We start from the raw sequence: 19,014 nt of genomic DNA on the forward strand, positions 1-19,014 counted from the left end.
AACTAACCTTACATGTAGACAGGGACATGGAGTTCTGATCTGTTTAAATTTGGAAAACTCCCAGCTGTCCTCTTTTGCTGTAACGTTAGGAAATAGTCTTCATTGGGGAGGCATAAACTGTTGCATACAACTAATTTCACTGCTGCCCTATGTTATCATACTGAGTAATTTCAATGATAATTAATCTTCTTCCAAATGGTATCAAAACAAAAGTCTTAAATGTATTGTAGATTTTAGAACACTATGTGTTTAGACTTTCTGTGAAACTATTTTGAAAGAGTCAAAATAAATTGAGCTCCTGCTGTTATTTTTATGACTGTAAATAGGGGAAAATCTACGTTTGCTACAATAATCAGATCAGATCATATTGAGTATGGCTTTTAAATAGTTTCCTAAAATAATAAATGAAACTCAGCATAATACTTTGCCTTGCAGTGACTTAAAAAAACAAAAGAACACTCAGCAAATGTGATTATAAATAAATTGCCCAAGAGTCAGAACTGTGTCAAGTTCAGAATATCATACCAGCTTTGAAAATGAGTAATCACTGCCATAGACGTAGCAGTTTGATATTGGTATTTAAATATTTAATAAATGAGCATCCTGATTTCTCAGCTATCAGCAGGAGTTGGATGTGTACCATTTTTGAAACCTGCTTAGATGCAATAATATTATGTATATGAAAATGCTGATCTTTGAAGTTTCTGGCTGAAGAACTTCAAGTAAGATTTACAAGACATAGGTCTTAAAACAGCTTTCAAAATTCACTTAAAATTATATACATTCAGAAGTTTATTATTTTCTTCCTTGAAGCAAAAATGAGTTCCCAGGCTCAAGAGTATTTAGTCAGATGAATTATGGTGTCTTCTATCTACCTTATAGTGGATGTATATATAGTTTGGATTTTGAAAAATGGTGAAATAATTTGTTAAACCTCTCTTCTATTAGGGCTTGTTTACTTTATATGTGCTAACTTTTTTTTTTTTTTAATTTATGATCTGTGAGGAAAACTTGAATTGGACTTTGTGTAACTTGGAGAAGAGGAGACTTACTTAGAATAGGCCTTAAAGTTATCATCAAATACATAAATGATAGCTAGGAACAGAGGAACAGAAATAGAATAAACTGTAGTTTTCATTCACTGCGTTTAAGAAAAGAAGTAATGCGCTTAAATGGCAGGTGAAGGCAGTTTGATTAGCTATCAAGAAAACCTTTCTGAGAAAAATACTTAAATTTAAATAGATTGTGCAGGGAAGCATGAAATCTCCGTTATTGGAGGTTTCTAGGAATAAATTAGACAATTAACTGTCAGGAATGAAATAACTACAGCTGATTCTGCTTTATGCAAAAACATGAAGTACCAGATGAAGTATGGAATGTCCATTCTCAGCCCTATTTTCTGTAATTTCTATGATATGTAAGTAGTCTGTGCAAGTAATATGAAATGATATTTTGGAAGAGAAGCAGAAAAAAAGACCTAAAAGAGAAGCATAGGTGTAGTTTTCAGAGGCTTTGGGTAGGAATTGCGGTTACTACCTACATATATTAGATAGCTGTAGTCACAGAACAGCCAAATGCTTTTAGTTTGCATTTTTTTCTGTTGAGAATACCTGTCTAAATATTGCTTACAAGAAAGGTCCCTGCAGCATTTGTATTTTAATACTTGTAATACTGTTTAATATTACATTCTATTTTGATACTTCTAATAACTGTTTCTTTCAGAGCTATTACTTCTAAACAGGTTGTCTTTAGATGTTTATGTAATTTAACATTTTAATTTGAGGTATCTCTTTGTTTTAGTTCTGCCAAACATTTGGAGCACTGATGGTGAATTTACTATTCCAGAGCAAAAGCAAGTAGAAAACAATGAGGAACTAGCCAGCTCTTATGAAAGAAAATTGATTGAGGTAAAGTTTGTACTGCACAAATTTTATGGAATCATAATTGTAACATAACATTTGAAACTGTAAATAGTTTCTTTGCTTAGTTGTTATTTTTTCCCCCATTAGTGTAAAAGAAAAGTCTGATTTTTGCTTTAAAAAGAAAAAAAAAAAGATTTAATTTTCAGGCTTCTGTGGTTAAAATACAAATTTGTTCATTTGACTTCAAAACATATTTAAAGCAGTTCAGACAATTAAAAGTACTTTTCCTAACAAGGGTACACATTTATAGTTTGATCTTAAAACGAAGGTTTTAATAAATAAACAAGTTTCTTAAAGTTATAACTGATGGTGGTGAAATTGAAAGCATCACAGATGATAGGTTTCAGGTATTGTATAAGTTACAGTACATAATTACAGGCATTGATGTTTTGTCAGTTGAGCTTTAAAATGAGGACATACTGAAGTCTGTAGCTTCTTCTGTGCTTTCATATTGTTTTCTGATTGCCAGACTGTGTTTCCTTTTTGTATTGCTTTACCTTGTAGCTTACTGAATACTGCAGTATGGAAACAGATGATGGAAGCTACTAGTTCTGTTGATATGACCATGTTAAAAAAAGTTCTTAATGCAAGATTCACTTTTAAGACTAATGTAATATTCATTAAAGAAAAAAAAAGAAAGATTAGGGTTTCATCCTAAATTTAAATACAAATGATTTTCCAGTCAAAAGTAATGAAATTTAATATCTAACACCCATATCTCCTATTAAATATTAAATGAACATTTTTATAAAAAGTAAAACAATTCTCTATATCTTTCTCTTGCCCAAAATACTCTGAAATTGGATACTCATATTAACTGATTAACATGAAGAGGACTAAAAATGCAGGTTGTGCATCAAAGAGATTAATACAATTCTTCTAAAATATTCATACTTCGTTATCCTTTTCTCATAGGACCATGTGAAATTAATTCTCTCCCTAATGCATACCTTTGGTTGGGTTCTTTTGACTCCTTTCCTCTCTTCTGTACCTATCAAAACAATGTCTTAATTAAGAACACAGGTAAAATATCTTTCAGCTTTAAAAGCATCCTCCTTGGTTCTAAGTTTGTTCTGCATGGTCAGCAATTTGTTGCTAACACTTCGGAGTTTGTGGAAGACAGTGTTAGCAGTAGCACTGATGATACAGCAGTGCATGTAGCCACTGGAAAACCTTGTTGCAAATTACATCCAGAAGAGGAAGTCTGCATCTGAGTCTCACTTACTAGTCCATAACAATATCTTCACATACTCAAAATAGGATGTAACCCCTGTAACAATCCAGATGTATTTACCAAAAGTCATTACTCCTTTTTCTCTCCACAAGTGAAAGATGTGGTCTTATTTTCAAAGGTTAGCCTGCGTTGTGTTCCAAATTGAGGACTAGGATAGAAACCACTCCTGAATGCTGTTCTGGCTGTTCCATTCAGCTAGAATTGGGTCTGAAAAATGTTCAGACTTAACAGTTTTAGTAACTTATGTTGTGCCTAGTAGACCATTTCAACTAAGACAAAGATTCCCTTGAATTTCTTGGTAGCTGATAAGAATATTGAAGTCTCCCCACAGAGAAATGAATACCTGTCAAGAGAATAAAAAGAATGGTTCTGCTGAGTAATCAGAGATTTTTTTTTTTCCCCTATCGGAAATGATTTTGTTCATAATAATATATTGAAGAAATTTTCAGTTTCTTACCATATTTGTAAAAATGTTTGTATTTATCAAAGTTCTTTAATTATAATCCATAAAACAGTTGATTTAACCAAGTGAATAAAGAAAAGTTGCAACTAAAAATTCTGAAGGAGTAAAGAAACTTAAAGAAACTTTTTCCTGAACATTATACTTAAAACAGTGTTAGAGAAAATTTTGTAAAAATTCTGCATAATTTTTTTTAATGTGTATTTCCTTAGAAATAGTAGTGAAACATCTATCTAGTTGCCACAATTTCTTCTAAACCCCAATTCAAAGCTTGTTGGGATATTGATAGGTCTTTGGATACCTCTAGCAATTCCCATATGTTTTCCAGTGTCATATGCTTTGGGACTAGAATGCTATTTTGTTTTAGAAGAGAAAGTAGGTCGATTTATACAACTCTCAAGCCATGAATAATAAAGTGTGTTTAAAATGATTGTAAGATATGTTTTGGGCCATTGCTATGCATTGTTAGCACATGTTTGCTGTACGTAAGGTAAAAATATGTTTCATTTGCTTTGTCTGCTTATGTAAGCTTTGTCAGAGTAACATTACCAGAAGTTGTCTTGTGTTACACGCTGAGGGAGACACAAACTCTTCATAGTTTGCATTGCAACTAAGCTCAAAATAAACAATTACTGAAGACTTGCTGACATGTCAGACCTGATATTGCTAAGGATTTAAAATGAAGCAAAACAAACAAAAACCCTAAAGCAATTGGGGTGTTTGTACATCTTTAAAAGACCTGTGGTCAGATTGTTATCTGTAAGACATTGTTTCCAATTGGTCTATTCTTTCTCTTTGTGCCTGTAGTCCAGTAATGAACTAGTAAACATATCTAATTAGCGAGAACATGACTTCAGCTTTCTTTGCAGTTTCAGCCTTTGATAATTTTGTACTCTATTTAAGAGTAATTTTATTGATGGACTTTAACCTGCATTTCATCAAATATAAATTGTAGGTTGTGCTCATGATGTATGATAAATTGTATTATGAGAGAGCTCTGTTAAAGACTCAATAAATTACACTGAATTTTCAGTTTCCTGGCATAGACTATTCCTGTCGAACTAGGGAATGAGGAGACTAGCTCCTCTGCTGGAATAACAGGCTTTTGATGTATTGAAACTTGTATCACAATATATTAATCCCTTATTGTTCTGCAGAAACACTAATTCTACAGGAATGTTGGGAGACAAATGAAACAGTTAAAAAAAGTCCTTTCCAAGTCTCTCAGGCTTTCCTTGCAGAAGCCTATACAAGAAACATTTCTAGGAGTTGGAATTTTTCTACATAAATTAACTAGGAATTGCTCAGTTTTTAAAGTTCCATAGAAACCTGCAGTTCGCCTTTTAATGAACTTGAAAATACTCTTGTACCTTTTCCTAAAGCTCATAGACTTAACTTTTTATGTGGTAGGTGTACTATTGTATTTTTATGCCTGACAGATTGATCTCTGATCATTTGGTATGTGAGGCTGGGAGACTGTTTTTCTGACATGGAAGGTGCATATGCCGATCACGTGCACTCAAGATGTGAATCACTTTGTTCAAATAAGTACACTCAGTAGATTAGAGTTGAGAGTTTATTTTTGAATATTAGATATTCATGAGATCTGACATTGGTCAAAAAGGTTAAGTTTAATGTTTTTTAAATTCCTGACAAATTATGCAGCTCTTCTGAAAAGTTGAATTGTGTCAAACATTTGAAACAATATCTATGAAAGGTAATTTTGTATATTAAGCCAAGCGTTCACCATTCTGGAGGTTTCACTTCATGAATTTTCATGCCTTCTGCTCTTTCTTGTTGAACAAGTAATTCGTCGGCCAGTTGCATCCTGAGGCCTCAAAAGCATGCTACTGATTATTTTTACTCAAACTGCCTTCTAGATTTTTAACTTTAATCTCCTCAATTTCATTTCAAAGTGCTCAAATGACTTCAAGCTGTATTGAGGTTTTTTGAGCCAGCAATTATACAAAAAGAACAAATTATGGCATGTATCACTGTAGTTGGGTAGGTGGCTTTTTAAAACACTTTTAAACGTTTGACCTGTTGATTTTTTTTTTTGTTTGTTTGCTTGCTTGGGGTTTTTTTTGTAATGGCATAAAGAAATATCATGTGACAAAGTAGTATCATGTGAAAAGCAGCTGTGTGACTTTAAGGTTTTTTGTGCTGCTGTCATTGTTAGTAAGTGGAAATTCAAAAGATAGCCTTTCAGTCTTAAAAAATCTGGAGATATTTTGTAAGTTAATTTTGCTCAGATTTATTTTTTACTAAGAATTTTTCAGTAGTATGCTATCAGATAATTAAAGTTTCTAAATATTAGAGGATTTTCAAATGTGAGAATATGGCTTTGTTCATGATGCAATACATGAGTTTTGTTTGGGTTTTTTGTTACAAAATCACTTCTCACATAGTAAGCTATCTGGTCAGGGAAGGTACCTTAAGTCACTAAAAGTTTTGCAAAAAAGTCTCAGCATCTTTGTAGAATTGTCTCTCAGTTTAGCATAACAGGTAACAATATAGTGAATTTCTTTACTGTGTCCTGAATTGAGATCCTGAAGTGGGAAATTTTGATGATATAGCAATTTTGGTAAAGTCTGCTTAAAGTGCTCCTTATTCTTTAACAGGGGATGATTATGTGGAAAGGCTGTGACAGCCACAGGGCAACTTAGTTACTTCCTTAAAAAAAACCGACTCTGACTACAAAGAATTGTTTGACTGCTTGTCAATTTTTTTCTCATGCTTTTCTTCTAAAAATCGTTTTGATTTTTTCTTTTATTACTTTTGATCCCTAAATGATTCTACAAACTATTGGTAAACCTAGAACCTTTCACTGTATTAACAGTATGTGCTCTTACCTGTTAATGACATTATAAGACAAGAATAAAAAACCCCCTTTCTTTAAGAAATAAACTCTGAAATAATAAATAACTTAGTTGAAAACTTCTCTGAGTACCATTTCATTGAACTACATGACCCATTTTATTGGAAATCAATGAAGATAAGTTTTTTGTTCTTTGACAGGATTCTGTAAAGACATGGGGTTTTTTTTCTCCTAGATATTAAAATGCCTACAAATACAATTATTAAATAATAGCACTTGTTTGCTTAGATTTAACATTTTCTTATAGGAGAGAATTGAAAAAATAGCCTTTTGTGGAACAAACAAAAATCTTTGGCTCTTGTTAGCATTGAATAAACAGTGCAAGTGTGATCTCTTCTGTTGTATCTCTTCTGTCAGTCATATTATTTACTGACAGCTGCTTTATTAGTGTACTCTCATTCAGCATGAGATCTCATTCAGCAGGCAGATGAGATCAGTGTATCGGTGGACAGTGATACTTCTGGAAATTGTTGTTTTATTTTCGTATTTAAAGGTCTTAGCATGGCATGCAGCCTTGCTATTAAATGTTAGTTGTGTTTGAAGTCAGTACAGAAAACACATCTTAAATTAGTAAATTGGTCAGCACTTTTCTGTGAAATCACAAGCCCTTCTGTAGCTTTTGTCAGTTAAACTATTACTGAAATACAGTGAGATGTAGTTTCATCTGGGCAGTGCACTTCGGCACAAGGGTAGACTTTTTTTGCAGTTCTTAAAAGAATTTGTCTTATTTCATAAGAACTGTGAAATATGCTTTTATATATGTGTATAATTATGTTTTCAGTAAGAATTGATGTCCAAATAAAAAAAAAAAAAAAGAATTTGGATAAGCTGTTCACTCCCAAGGTTGTGCAATGCACAGTTTAAGTTACTGAGTGCAACAGTACGAGAAGTGAACTGACAAGAACTATTTTTTGTGCAACTCTTGAAATATAATGTATAGTTCTCTGAATGATGTGTATAGCATCTCTGTCATTGACAGACTAGTCCTGGCTGAGTAAGATGAACAGTTTTTTTTTCTGAGGCAAGAATGATGTGCCCATGAATCACCATGCACTTAATCAGTGATCCATTTGTTAATGTGCGCACTGGTCAGGTTTTTTTATTTTCTTTACAAACAAACTTATTTCTGAGTCACTGCTGTTTATATTCAATTAATGGTAAATAACTGTGGTAAGTGTTAAGGCGTCTCTTCTGCAAGTTCTTCAAGGAGAAAACAGTGTAGCATTTATGGTGAACCATGGCTATTTCTTATCTTACCCACTGTATTTTAACTGTTACAGGTAACTGTTATCAAGGCAAGATTTCAGGAAGAGGTAGTATCTTTTGTTATATCAAATCACATACTTGGGGAGAACATGGACAAAGTTCTTAGGTTAAACACATGCTATGGTTTATGTTGCATCTTTGGTGGCAATATCAATTTAAGTAGCCAATTTATTGCTTGAATTCTGCTGCTATATCACAGGGAACCTACCCCACAGTTGTAATGGAACAGTAGTTCTATGTCCATGGTGCAAACTGGTATGAGAACCTGGTTTGGCTTAAAAAATATTTTTGAGGTATTTTCATTCAGATCACTTTCCTTATCTGATTGACAGTCCTGCACATAGTGTAGATGGAAATGAATGAACATGAAGAGCAACACTATTTTGTGATCACTGCTGAAGATTTCCTTATTGTAAAACCCTGGACACAGCAAACACCAAGGTGCATCTAAAGGACAGCAACAACTGCTGAATATGCTCCCTAACTATGTTAATCTATCATGATTTAAGGGGAAAAAGGAAGGTTAGCAGCTTAGGAACAGAGGGTTGCTAGCAAGTGACAGCAAATTAATATCTGTGGAACAGTGAAACCACAGATTGATGTGACTTTAAGCAGCCCTCTCCCAGGAGGGACTACTGGGGCCCAAAAGGTGTGGCTGATGGTGTGGGAAGTCTTTTTATTGTTGCAGTCCAGACGTGGCATATGGGGGACAACAATGAGAAGACTGTGATAAGCAAGAAAAGAAACATTTGTATTATGCTTTTGTGGTTCCTCAGTCATTAATAAATACTGGATCTGTACACTGTCAAGTCAGCTGAGTTTACCAGTTGGTTTGGATTACGTATGGAGCTACACAAATGCAGTTGTGGTTAAAATATAAAATACAAAACTTGTACTAGTCTGTCTGTGCAAGTTATGGGAGGACAGTTAATACCTGGTCTAGTGTAAAGCCTGCTACCTAAAAATTAGTCTGTCAACATTTCTTTGAAAAAATGTAAATCATCAAAGTGATTTATACTAGATAATGTTTTGTGGCATGTGAAATTACTTTTTTTTGAGTCCATGATTTTTAGTATCTGAGAATAATATTAATTTAGTTCAGAGTCTTGTTCTCTTGGAGGCGGGCTATGGAATGTTTATGAAAAGTGGTCTCCTGATAGTAACTGTGTCTCTGTGCTTCATTGCTTATGTCAGATTATCCTTATGAAAGCTGGTTGTACATTCAAAGTATTTTGTGTTAGCTCACGAAGATAATCCTAGTAAATAGATGAGTTGCAATTCAGAATAGCTGTCTCAGCACAGTAGGTGAGGTGAAACCTTCCTCCAGGTATGAAATGAGAAGTTAAAAGGATCTAGGGAAAGATAATAATGGTGGTGTTTAGAGATTTGTTTAGATCTTTGTTGTTTAGATCTTTCGTCTGGGCTTTGGCTTTTGATATGAGGATACATGGAAGGATGCAGCAGCTAGAGACATGCTAATTTTTATCCCTCCTATTAACACTTATTTTATCCTTCTTATTAAACTCATTATCCTGTGTATCTGATTTTGCTTTTGCTGGTTACTTTCATTTTCTCTGGCCAGGCACAGGTCCTGCCAGAATAGTGTTTTTCCTGTTCAATGTGTTACTGCACTTCGGTATGTCAGGATTAATCTTGGTAAACACTGGTAGTACTGCACACAATTGATAAAGACTGTGACATATTGCAAGCATTAATATGTAGTTCATTTAACGTGCACAGTTCCCAATGTATTTTGAATTGAAAGCTACAGCTTATGTTCTTCTTGTTGGTTTTGATGAATTGTGACTTGTGCTTACCTTATGTAGCTATAGTAAACAAAGACCCAAACAAACAAAACCCCACACCACAAAGCAAAATAAAAAACCCCAACCCAATTCTTAAATGGATCTTTCCATCTGCCTTGAACCAAATAACTTGCTTGCAGATGGAAATGTCAAGAATACAAAATGGAAGTTTTGAAAAAGAAAGCAATGACTAAGCATTTTATGGCTATATCAATAGATTTGTCTGAACTGTCTGCCATTTTGAGCTTTACTGTTTTTCACTTGTAGAAAGATGAAATTATTAATATTTAGTAGGATACCTTCTCTTTATTGAAGACCTTTGGCTTTATTTCTGTTGGGGAAAAATGTAGAATAATGTTGATTTTTGAAAAAGGGCATCTTCTCATGGGAAAAATGCACCCTTGCTTCTACTGAGAGCAAAAGGAAGCAAATTCCAGTTCTGTCTAGAGTTTCTTGGGAAATATGTTGTTTTGCATTTTGTGACAATTGGGGGAAAAAAATGCATACACCTGACCAAAAGTCATTAATTCAGATGTGGCTCGTGCTAAGACTTTTATGAATTTTAGGTGCAAATTATATGAAAAAAAATATGAGTTCCACTAAAACACCCTTATAAAAAACTTTATTAATTTTTCTTGTTGTGCATGTCCTTCTAAGACAGATTGTATTATTCATATGCTTAGTGAAACATTCCTAGCATGTTTTAAGTTAACAGCTTAGTCTTTTGCCGTGGAACATTAAGTGGTATTTACCTTTGTCATTTCTCTGGAGGCTGCTCTTAAATGTGGTCACGCTGGACAGTATAGCTGCAGTGGTGTCAGGCAGCAGGAGTAGACTTAGATTTTCTTTTGACAACAGGTCTTTAGAGTTCTGTTAGTGTGGAGTCTAAATATTTTACATTAGCCTCACTTCCCCTTTGTGATAAGGATTTGGGCTTTTTAAGCATGCTTTCTGATATGACCAGGACCAAATCTGAATGATCATCTGGCCAAGGGAAATTTAGCTTGTTTGTGCTTTAATTTTCTGCTTTAAACATATTGTCATGGAGAAAAACAACTGTGAAGATGACTGAAGTCCCATTAGGGAAAATTATTCATTCCACATTGAAGCTTAAGCAATAAAGGAAGATATGATGACATAAAATGTAACTGAAAGGATATAATTATAAGGAGACCTCTTTATTGTTTTTAGCAGACCTTGATGCAGGAAAAATTAGAAGAACCTAAATTAATAATGAGATATACAGAAGTATATCTCATTGCTCCTTTTGGTTTGCTGTGATGGTAACACATTTTTCTTTGTCAAGCAAAAGTATTGAAGTAACTTAATTACTAATAAAAGGGATTTTCTCAAGTAACATACCTGACAATTTGTCCTTTTGATAATATATAACATGTGATTTGCTGTTTTATTTTCTGTTAAATTTTCTTTTTATTATTTAACTTTGCTAGGGACACATACATTTTTGTATTACTTTCAGTGTTTTGAGAGCGCTGTTGAATTTGCATATTAATCAAGTCTGTGTGTAGAAAGTTATGTCAAGGACATCCAAATTAGAGGGAGAGAAAACAGTCAGATATTACATCAGATAGTTTGGATTTTGTTCTTCTAATACAGACAGGCTCTGAAAAATCAAATGTGATTTCAAATATGTAAACTACTGAGTTTTGCATCCATTCATAAATTTGCATATTGCTTTTGATAACCAAGCAACTGACTATCAGCACTACGGTTTTTCTCTGTGCATTTGTAACTAGTAGCATACTGCATCTTTTTGTATGTGAAATACAAGGAAGTTCTGCCTCCCAGCCCAGGCTCTCTGTAATTAACAATGAACTGCTGATATTAATCTGAATCAGAGAGGGGCTTATGATATTCTTAAATATTACACCACTCACTTTGAATTGGAATGAGTGGTTAAACTAGTATGGAAAATAATTTATCCAGAGTTAATGATATTATATTATTACTTTATCTAGTAAAGTTGGCAATTTTGTTTGGTGCATAAACGTTTGCAATTTATGAAGCAAAACTGCTTGCTAAGTGGCAGCTACTACGTTAGTCATAATGCAGAAGTTCATGGGATTTAGATATCTTTTGTTTTCACAAAATGAGCTTACTAATTACTAACAAGTGTTTGAAGTCAAAGAACCTTTTTTATCAAGGCTGATGTTGAATGAACAATTGAGATATGAATACATAGTGTCATTAATTGATAACATGGAAGTCCTAATGTTCTGATTTTTATGAGGAGGAGCCAGAAAAGAGTCTAATTATGAGTCTGGGAAGTTAGTTTTTCTAATGGGATTAAGTGCAACAGAAATGCTTGACAAGAACAAAAACAGAGCAGTAAATTAAAGCTGCTTTAGTACACTATAAATAATAATAAAAAGCTTTTGATTGTTGAAACTATATTAATACTACGTTAAACCTTTGTACTTCAGAAAGTGAGGAGTGAAACTAAATGGTAGCTCAGATATGTTGTAAGCTTTTTGTATTGTGATATGTAAGATAAAGCATCAATATTAATCTAAAACTGCTTACATAATCAGGCAAACAAATAAAAATGTGTGCCTATTTGGGTTTAAATAATGACTCTGTGAAATCTTTAGCTTATGTGCTTCCTGATAGTTCCATTACAAGGAAAGTTTGTTGTTAGTTCAATTACTGTTACTGGGTTACAAATTACAAATCAGTAATTTGCTGAGCATTTCAGAATAGTTTGTAAATTCAGAATTAATGAGAGATATCAGTCTAGACAATGCATATCTGGGCTTAGCTTGGCTCTTTTTGCGTATATGCCACACTGATGAATTACTGGATTTTAAGGACTCCTGCTAATATAAAAAGAAATTGGAAAAGAATGCTTGAAGTTCAACTCGGGTATAATTATTTTTAATTTTGATTTGTAATCAATGATGTCAGGTCCCAGCTTGTCTGAAGCTGTTTTTTCTCTTTGCTTTGATTATGTGAAGGATACAGGTTGTCTGGAAAAAAGCACTAAATTAAACAAATGGAATTAAACTGCTTTATCTTGGGGAACTTCCCTGGGGAAGAGGGAGAAAGCAGAGTGGTAATTCAAGAAAAGGAAAGCATGAAATTCATAGGTAGTAGTGAACTGCCTCCAGAAGGGAAACTATGAACTCTTTAAGAGATCTGGACATGAGTCCAAGTCCCTGTGCCATCATTGAAGGTAGTGGATTGATATTTATCTTATTCAGCTGTGCTTTCATAATGTTACCCTATTGCCTCTACTGTTCTCCTAGCTTTGGATGGCTATATGAGGAGGCATTTCGACAGTTGCTGTAATCTGAAAAACATGTTTAACAATATTGTTGTGGTAGCCTGCTATGCCCACTGGAGAGGCCAACCAGTCACTGCTTCTGTTTCCATCTAACTACTCCTGTTAAAATTGTAGCTTTTATTGCTCTGCCCTGGGACTGCTCGTCTGGTGCTCTGCCTCTGATAGTAGCCCTCATCAGTGTTCCTTTTCTTTAATACAGGAGTCATACAGGGAGGATTTACTTGGAAATTTGTACCAGTGGGGTTTTCTGAAGAGTCTTTCTTTTCCTTTGAAAATAATTCTACAAACCCTTTTTGGCTCAAATTTCTTTGCTCTAAGGCTACAAGTGGCATTATCAGTTCAAGATAATTCCCTTGCCAGGTATATTATGTACTGATGGGTCATCCATCATAATTGAAACGTTCATTCAATTTTATAGTATAATGGTTCTGATGGGAGTAGCTACAAATCTTGCTGAACACAGATTTTAAGTTTCTTTTAGCCTTGCTCCCCGTTTCTGCTAGTTTCCCCATCACATTCTCTTGATAATGACACATTACTGCTACTATTTAGATCTTTGCTATTTGGGAACCCTTGTCCTTTTGGAGTTCTTCCCCCTTAAGCTGTAGGCTTATGCTTTACTTCTGTGTAAGAAAAGTTCAAGAGCTCAGTACAATCTTTAAACTTGATTTGAGTTTTATTGTTTCTTGCTTCTCTTGGCAGGGAACCAACTTAAACATAGTTTGCTCTCTAAATTGGTATACTTTTCATCCTTGTCATTCATCCAACCCTGTTCACTTTCATGAACATCTTGCATCAGTTGGTGCTTTTGTGACACTTTGACTCAAAAACGGAGAGCACAGACGTAGCTAGACTTTGTGTCCAAAGAGGCCACAGTTGAGGCCGCACTATTTAACTATGCACAACAACTTGTGCCACAGCGTAACTGTGGTATTTATGCTCCTTTGACCCCTCACATATTTGCCTGGGATGAGTGGATTTCTAGCTCCAAACCTATGAAAACTCCAAGTAAGAGTGCAGAATATATTAACCATGAATTATTGATAAAGTTTAATGCAATTTGTGCATTTTGCATTATTCCCAGTTCAAAATATTGTGATTAGTGTGTAACTGTTGAGTGCTGTGTTCATCAAAGAATTAAACTGAGAACAAAAGTTAATAGGTGTTTTATTAGAATCAGTTGCCATAGGATCTTCTCTGACAGGAATAAAATTGGACATGGAGTTGTATTTTGTCATATTGAATTCAATATCAAAACCTACACTTCAAGACATGAGTCAAGATTGTTATAACAGTATCTGTTCTTAATGGTCAGTTCAAACTAATGCATTAGCAATGAGGTGCACTACTTGGAGAGTATGGTAAAATAAAAAATATAAATAAAAGTTGATACCTGTGTAAGAAATTACATAGTCTGGGTTTTTTCAGTTTAGAACACAATTATCTCTTGGCTTTGTTTTTCAGGTTGCTGAAATGCACGGGGAACTAATTGAATTCAATGAGAGGCTGCACCGTGCTCTGATGGCTAAAGAAGCTCTTGTGTCCCAGATGAGACAAGAACTAATTGATTTGAGAGGGCCGGTAAGTGTTTGTTTACTACAAGGTAGTAATTCCACTCTGGAATAAGCTCAAAAGCATTACTTGTGATGACATAAAATATATATTAGCTTACAAAAAATAACAGCTAATAACGGATCTGTCAAGAGCACCTTACCTGGTGTTTTTGGTAGTGTTTGATTCTCATTAGCAGAACTGAATGTAAAATAGATAAATTCAGACAATAAAATTGTTTTTTACCAACGATTGCTTCACTTCGGCTTTTTGTGTTAAAAGGAAAGATTGGGTTGAAATTTGAAAATAAACAGGGAGGAAACAGAAGGAGTCAAGAATGTTCCTAATAGTTGTCCACCTTCTGAGGGAGGCATATTTTGATAGTTTTTGTTCATATGATTATGTGGTATTGCTTCTTACTTTTTTGTTTGCACTGGAAGCATTCATGCCTATTTTATCATAACATTTATGTAAAGTGGCTGATGACAGTTCTGTGTGCATTAGGGAAGCAGGATTTCACCTGTAATTTTCAGCCTTTTAGATGGAAACAATCACACTATTGTGTTAAGAGATGACAAATGATAAATCATATGTGTATTATAGCTGTACTTTCTTACTTGAGATTTTGGGCTGTATGTCCCTGTTCAGAGATTTTGTTTTTACCCATGTATCTCCATATCCTAATCCAGTAGTTAGATATTGATAATACATTTTAATGTATCAGATACTGAGAGAAAACTAATTCCTAAAACTTTTTAAGAAGTGGAAGTGGTACTATATTTTTAAGGGCTAGCTGAATGCTAGTTGTTATTAGTTGCTATTATCCAAAATGAAACTGTGAGTTGAATACAGTCCTAAAAACTTTTGCATTATCCTAAGAAGTGGATACATTTTAATTCTATATTAGTAAACAACACTCTGTGCTGATAGTCTATCTGTTACTTAGTAGACTTTAATTAGAACTTTCAAAGTTGGTAAAGTGTGTAACTGCCAGAAATCGTGGGATATGAATATTTGATCCCCCTTTGACTTGTTTGAAAATATCAGCCAAGTTCTTAACATTTTATTATTAAAATAGTATATAATCTACAGTTTGTTATAAAAATAGCTTCCATGATTCTTCACTGTCTTCTCCTTTCCTTTTAATACTGAAAATCAATTTTAAGGGCTGTAATTTATAAATGAATTGTTCACAATGATCTCTCCAAATTTCTAGTTACTGGGTTTCAGAACTTCTGCAACAGAGGAATATTAAAACAAAAAGTATGTGCTTTCAAGGCTATGAGGAAGTACATGGATGTAATGTCTCCATCACTGTTTTGCATTACAATGAACAACACTTCAATTACCATCTCAAAATCAGTAACTAGTCTGTTTCAACATAGATGTGCAAGCACTGGAACTCATTAATGTCATCCTTTTTCTTATTTCCAAAGTCCATACTCTGTTTTTGAGGTTTTTATGCAAAACTTTTACTGAAGTTAATTAAAATAACTGTATATATCTGGTTTGCCACTTCAGATATAGGCAAAGAGAGGGTGCAGGTTGTAGGCAAGATAGAAGAACATCTGTTCTCTGGCACAAGAGCCCTGGAAAGCCAGGCTGTGTGCTGCCACTGGAGGGTGGACTGGACTCTGAACAGACAACAGCTGATGATGGTAATTGAGAGGGAGGTCATACTGGCCCTTCCCACCTCACTCCTCCAAAAAAGGGCAGCAGAGGTGTTCAGGACTCTCTCTATATGCCCTGGAGCTGTCATGGCTCTGCACAATTCTCTTCCTCTTTTCCTTTCTCTGGCAGGAATGACTTAGTTTTTGCTGAGCCATATCCCTTTAATCTTGGGAAGGCAAAATTGAGTTTTGTCTTGTGTATTGGGAGGTCTTGAGCTGGTCTGTCAAAATGTCTGGGAAGTAGATTTTGTTTAGTCCCCTTTGAAATTTTTAAGTTATATATTTAAGTTTCTTAGGCAGCAAATATTCTGAAAAACAGTAATATGCATGCAACATACATTATAGAGATACACTGAACCAATATTTAACTAATGTAGAAGTAGTCTTTGGAAGTTCACAACCTTTAGGTGTTTTTCTTCATCAAAACACACTAACTGTTCTGGGTTATGCTTTTCGTTTTACAGTATTTAAAGGTGAGAAGATAACCTTTTATGTTTAACTAGCTTTAAAGTAAGGTAAAAAGCTATTGCTGTTTCAGTTCTAAATGCTCTTTCAATCTTGTTTTCTCACAACTGCTACTTCTTTTGATTCTGCAGGTCCATCATTGCCATCTTTATGAACTTTTGTAGCTATATAATGCTTTGTAAGAACACAGCTAAAATAAAATGATCATGTGTCTTATCTTAATGGAATGTGGGTTGTAAAGGAAAGTGATCACTAGGTTTTATATGCTTCCTCTCTTCCCATAAATTGTTTATTCACACACTGTACTTTGTTTTAGCATACTTTTCTTATAAAGGCCTAATAATGATGCTTTTTTCTGGGTTTTCTATACCTTTCAAAATTACATGCTTTTACAAACCCCAATTTGTTTCTTTACAAAACTATAGCAAATTCTAACATGAGAAACTCGCAAGGGTGATATGTTCATAATCCTGTTTTTCATTTATTGTTTCTCAGTTTTTATTGGCATTTAGAAAATTGAATGTTGAATTATAATTTCCTTATAATATTATGCTTTCTTAATAGAAAGCATAATAACCAGTGTGTGAGAATTATTTCTGCTTTGTAAATACAGGTCCCTGGAGATTTGAGTCAAACATCTGAAGATCAGAGTTTGTCAGATTTTGAAATGTAAGTTTCATAATACACATATTTTTCTCTTCATACTGTCTTTATGGGAAAGAAGAATAAGCAAACAGATTCAGTAATTTGCTTTTCCTATATTATTTTCAATAACTGAATTCTCAGCTGTGGTGTTCCATTGTTAAAAAGTATGGAGAGCTGCACAGTCCATGCCCTAGTGTACTTTTTAATAATGTTGAATGCAAAGAGTTTAGATTTATGAAGATTCTCTTGGAGTGCTCTTTCAGGGCACTAGGTCTTAGTATTCTAACAAAGCACCAAAAAGTTACTCCTTTCTGTTGCTTTGGGTGTGATAGATGCTAAGTGCTATTCATAATGTGATGGACTTTCTCATTTTTACAAAATAACTCCTAATCAATGCCATACAAATAGTACTACAAAAAAACCCACAAACAACCCAGTTGGTCATCCCAGATCATTCTAGAGTGTTGTGATTTGGAGTTTTGCCTTTATTAGTCAGACTAATGATCTAGCTTTTTGTGGATGAGGGGGTGAAAATGTAGCTGCTGTCTTTGAATCATAGAAATTTGGAGATGAATTACAAAGAGTGGATGGAAATGGCTTCTCCATAATTGTGCTGTGCTCTTCTGTTATTTAATGAACCCATTTTTTTTCTGAGTTTTGTGGACCAAAAGTTGAGTTTGTTGAAATGAATAGTTTTTGTTTCATGTGTGTAATCAAATGTTGTCAAAGGCACGCTGTAAAAAAACCCAAAAAACAAAAAAAACCCAAAAACCCGCAAAAATCTGCAAAGGGAATTGTTTCAGTGCTCTTTTTTGGATATGTTAATTTTAGGGAACACTTTTAGATACAGCACGTATAAAAGGTTCAGGCAGAACTACAATTTTTCTGATACTCCATTCGAAATGTTAAGTTGCTTTGTTGATCACTTTGATCGTTGTCCAAATCACTGGAGGTAGTTGCTTTGCAATTCTTATACATAAATATGATTCCCTATTTTAAGTTTTTCTCTGTCCTCCTCAGATCAAATCGTGCTCTTATTAATGTTTGGATTCCCTCAGTCTTTCTGCGTGGAAAAGCTGCTAATGCATTCCATGTTTATCAGGTAAGTGATACATCTTAACACAGATTCTATGTAAAAGTTTCTGACTGAAATGGCACACTTTAATAATTTAAAGATCTCAGTATAATTTCATTAGAGATCACTTAATGAACAGTAGCAGTAACTTCATATATATTCATCCATAGGATTGTGTTGGTTATCCAAATACCATGTTTTGAGGGTTGGCTTTTAATAGTTTAATACTTTAAAAGCATGCTAATAAGATGACTGCATTGGTCAGGGAGTACAACAATTCAATATTAATCAGTAATGCCTTCTTCAATATGCATGTACATATTCTATTTCAGTTTTGAGGATATCAATGACCAGAAATGTTGCTTGACGGACAGACAGATGTGGCTTACTGTAGTAGCTCACGCAGAAGCATTTTGAATGGTGCAACAAGCCTTCACTATGTGTCATTGGACATGTTAATAGTGTGTTATGCTACAGCTGAGTCTGAATTTAGGGGTTTGTGCTCTAGCCTGCCTTGTAGTTGAAGCATTGAAATCCTATACTGTTCCTTGATTCCTGGATTCTCGGTTTCAGAACAATTATACCCTCCATGGATAGAATGGCAGGGCAAACTTTAAATACTCTTTAATATGCCATCCCAGGCTGTTTGTATTTCTTTATTCGTAGATTATTAGCAGCTGCAAAATTTTTCCACTTTTGTTTCAGCCATGTGTACTTAGCTCTGAACAGGACTTCTGAA

General features: G+C 34.1%; 1 protein-coding gene across 4 annotated transcripts in view; it reads left to right on the forward strand.

Annotated features, from left to right (window-relative positions):
- The window catches only part of SNX29 (sorting nexin 29), a 142,262-nt gene that overhangs the window by 52,110 nt on the left and 71,138 nt on the right, over positions 1-19,014 (forward strand). For all 4 annotated transcript variants that reach the window (XR_012777580.1, XM_075514826.1, XM_075514828.1 and 1 more), the window contains 4 exons: positions 1,801-1,907; positions 14,334-14,450; positions 17,169-17,224; positions 18,221-18,302. Coding sequence is in view for 3 of the 4 variants with exons in the window: in XM_075514826.1 (XP_075370941.1) it covers positions 1,801-1,907; positions 14,334-14,450; positions 17,169-17,224; positions 18,221-18,302 (362 nt within the window). In the remaining variant the exon portion in view is untranslated. The remainder of the gene's footprint in view (positions 1-1,800; positions 1,908-14,333; positions 14,451-17,168; positions 17,225-18,220; positions 18,303-19,014) is intronic.

The sequence above is a fragment of the Mycteria americana genome, chromosome 12, assembly GCF_035582795.1.
Source record: "Mycteria americana isolate JAX WOST 10 ecotype Jacksonville Zoo and Gardens chromosome 12, USCA_MyAme_1.0, whole genome shotgun sequence".
Classification (NCBI taxonomy): Eukaryota; Metazoa; Chordata; class Aves; order Ciconiiformes; family Ciconiidae; genus Mycteria; species Mycteria americana.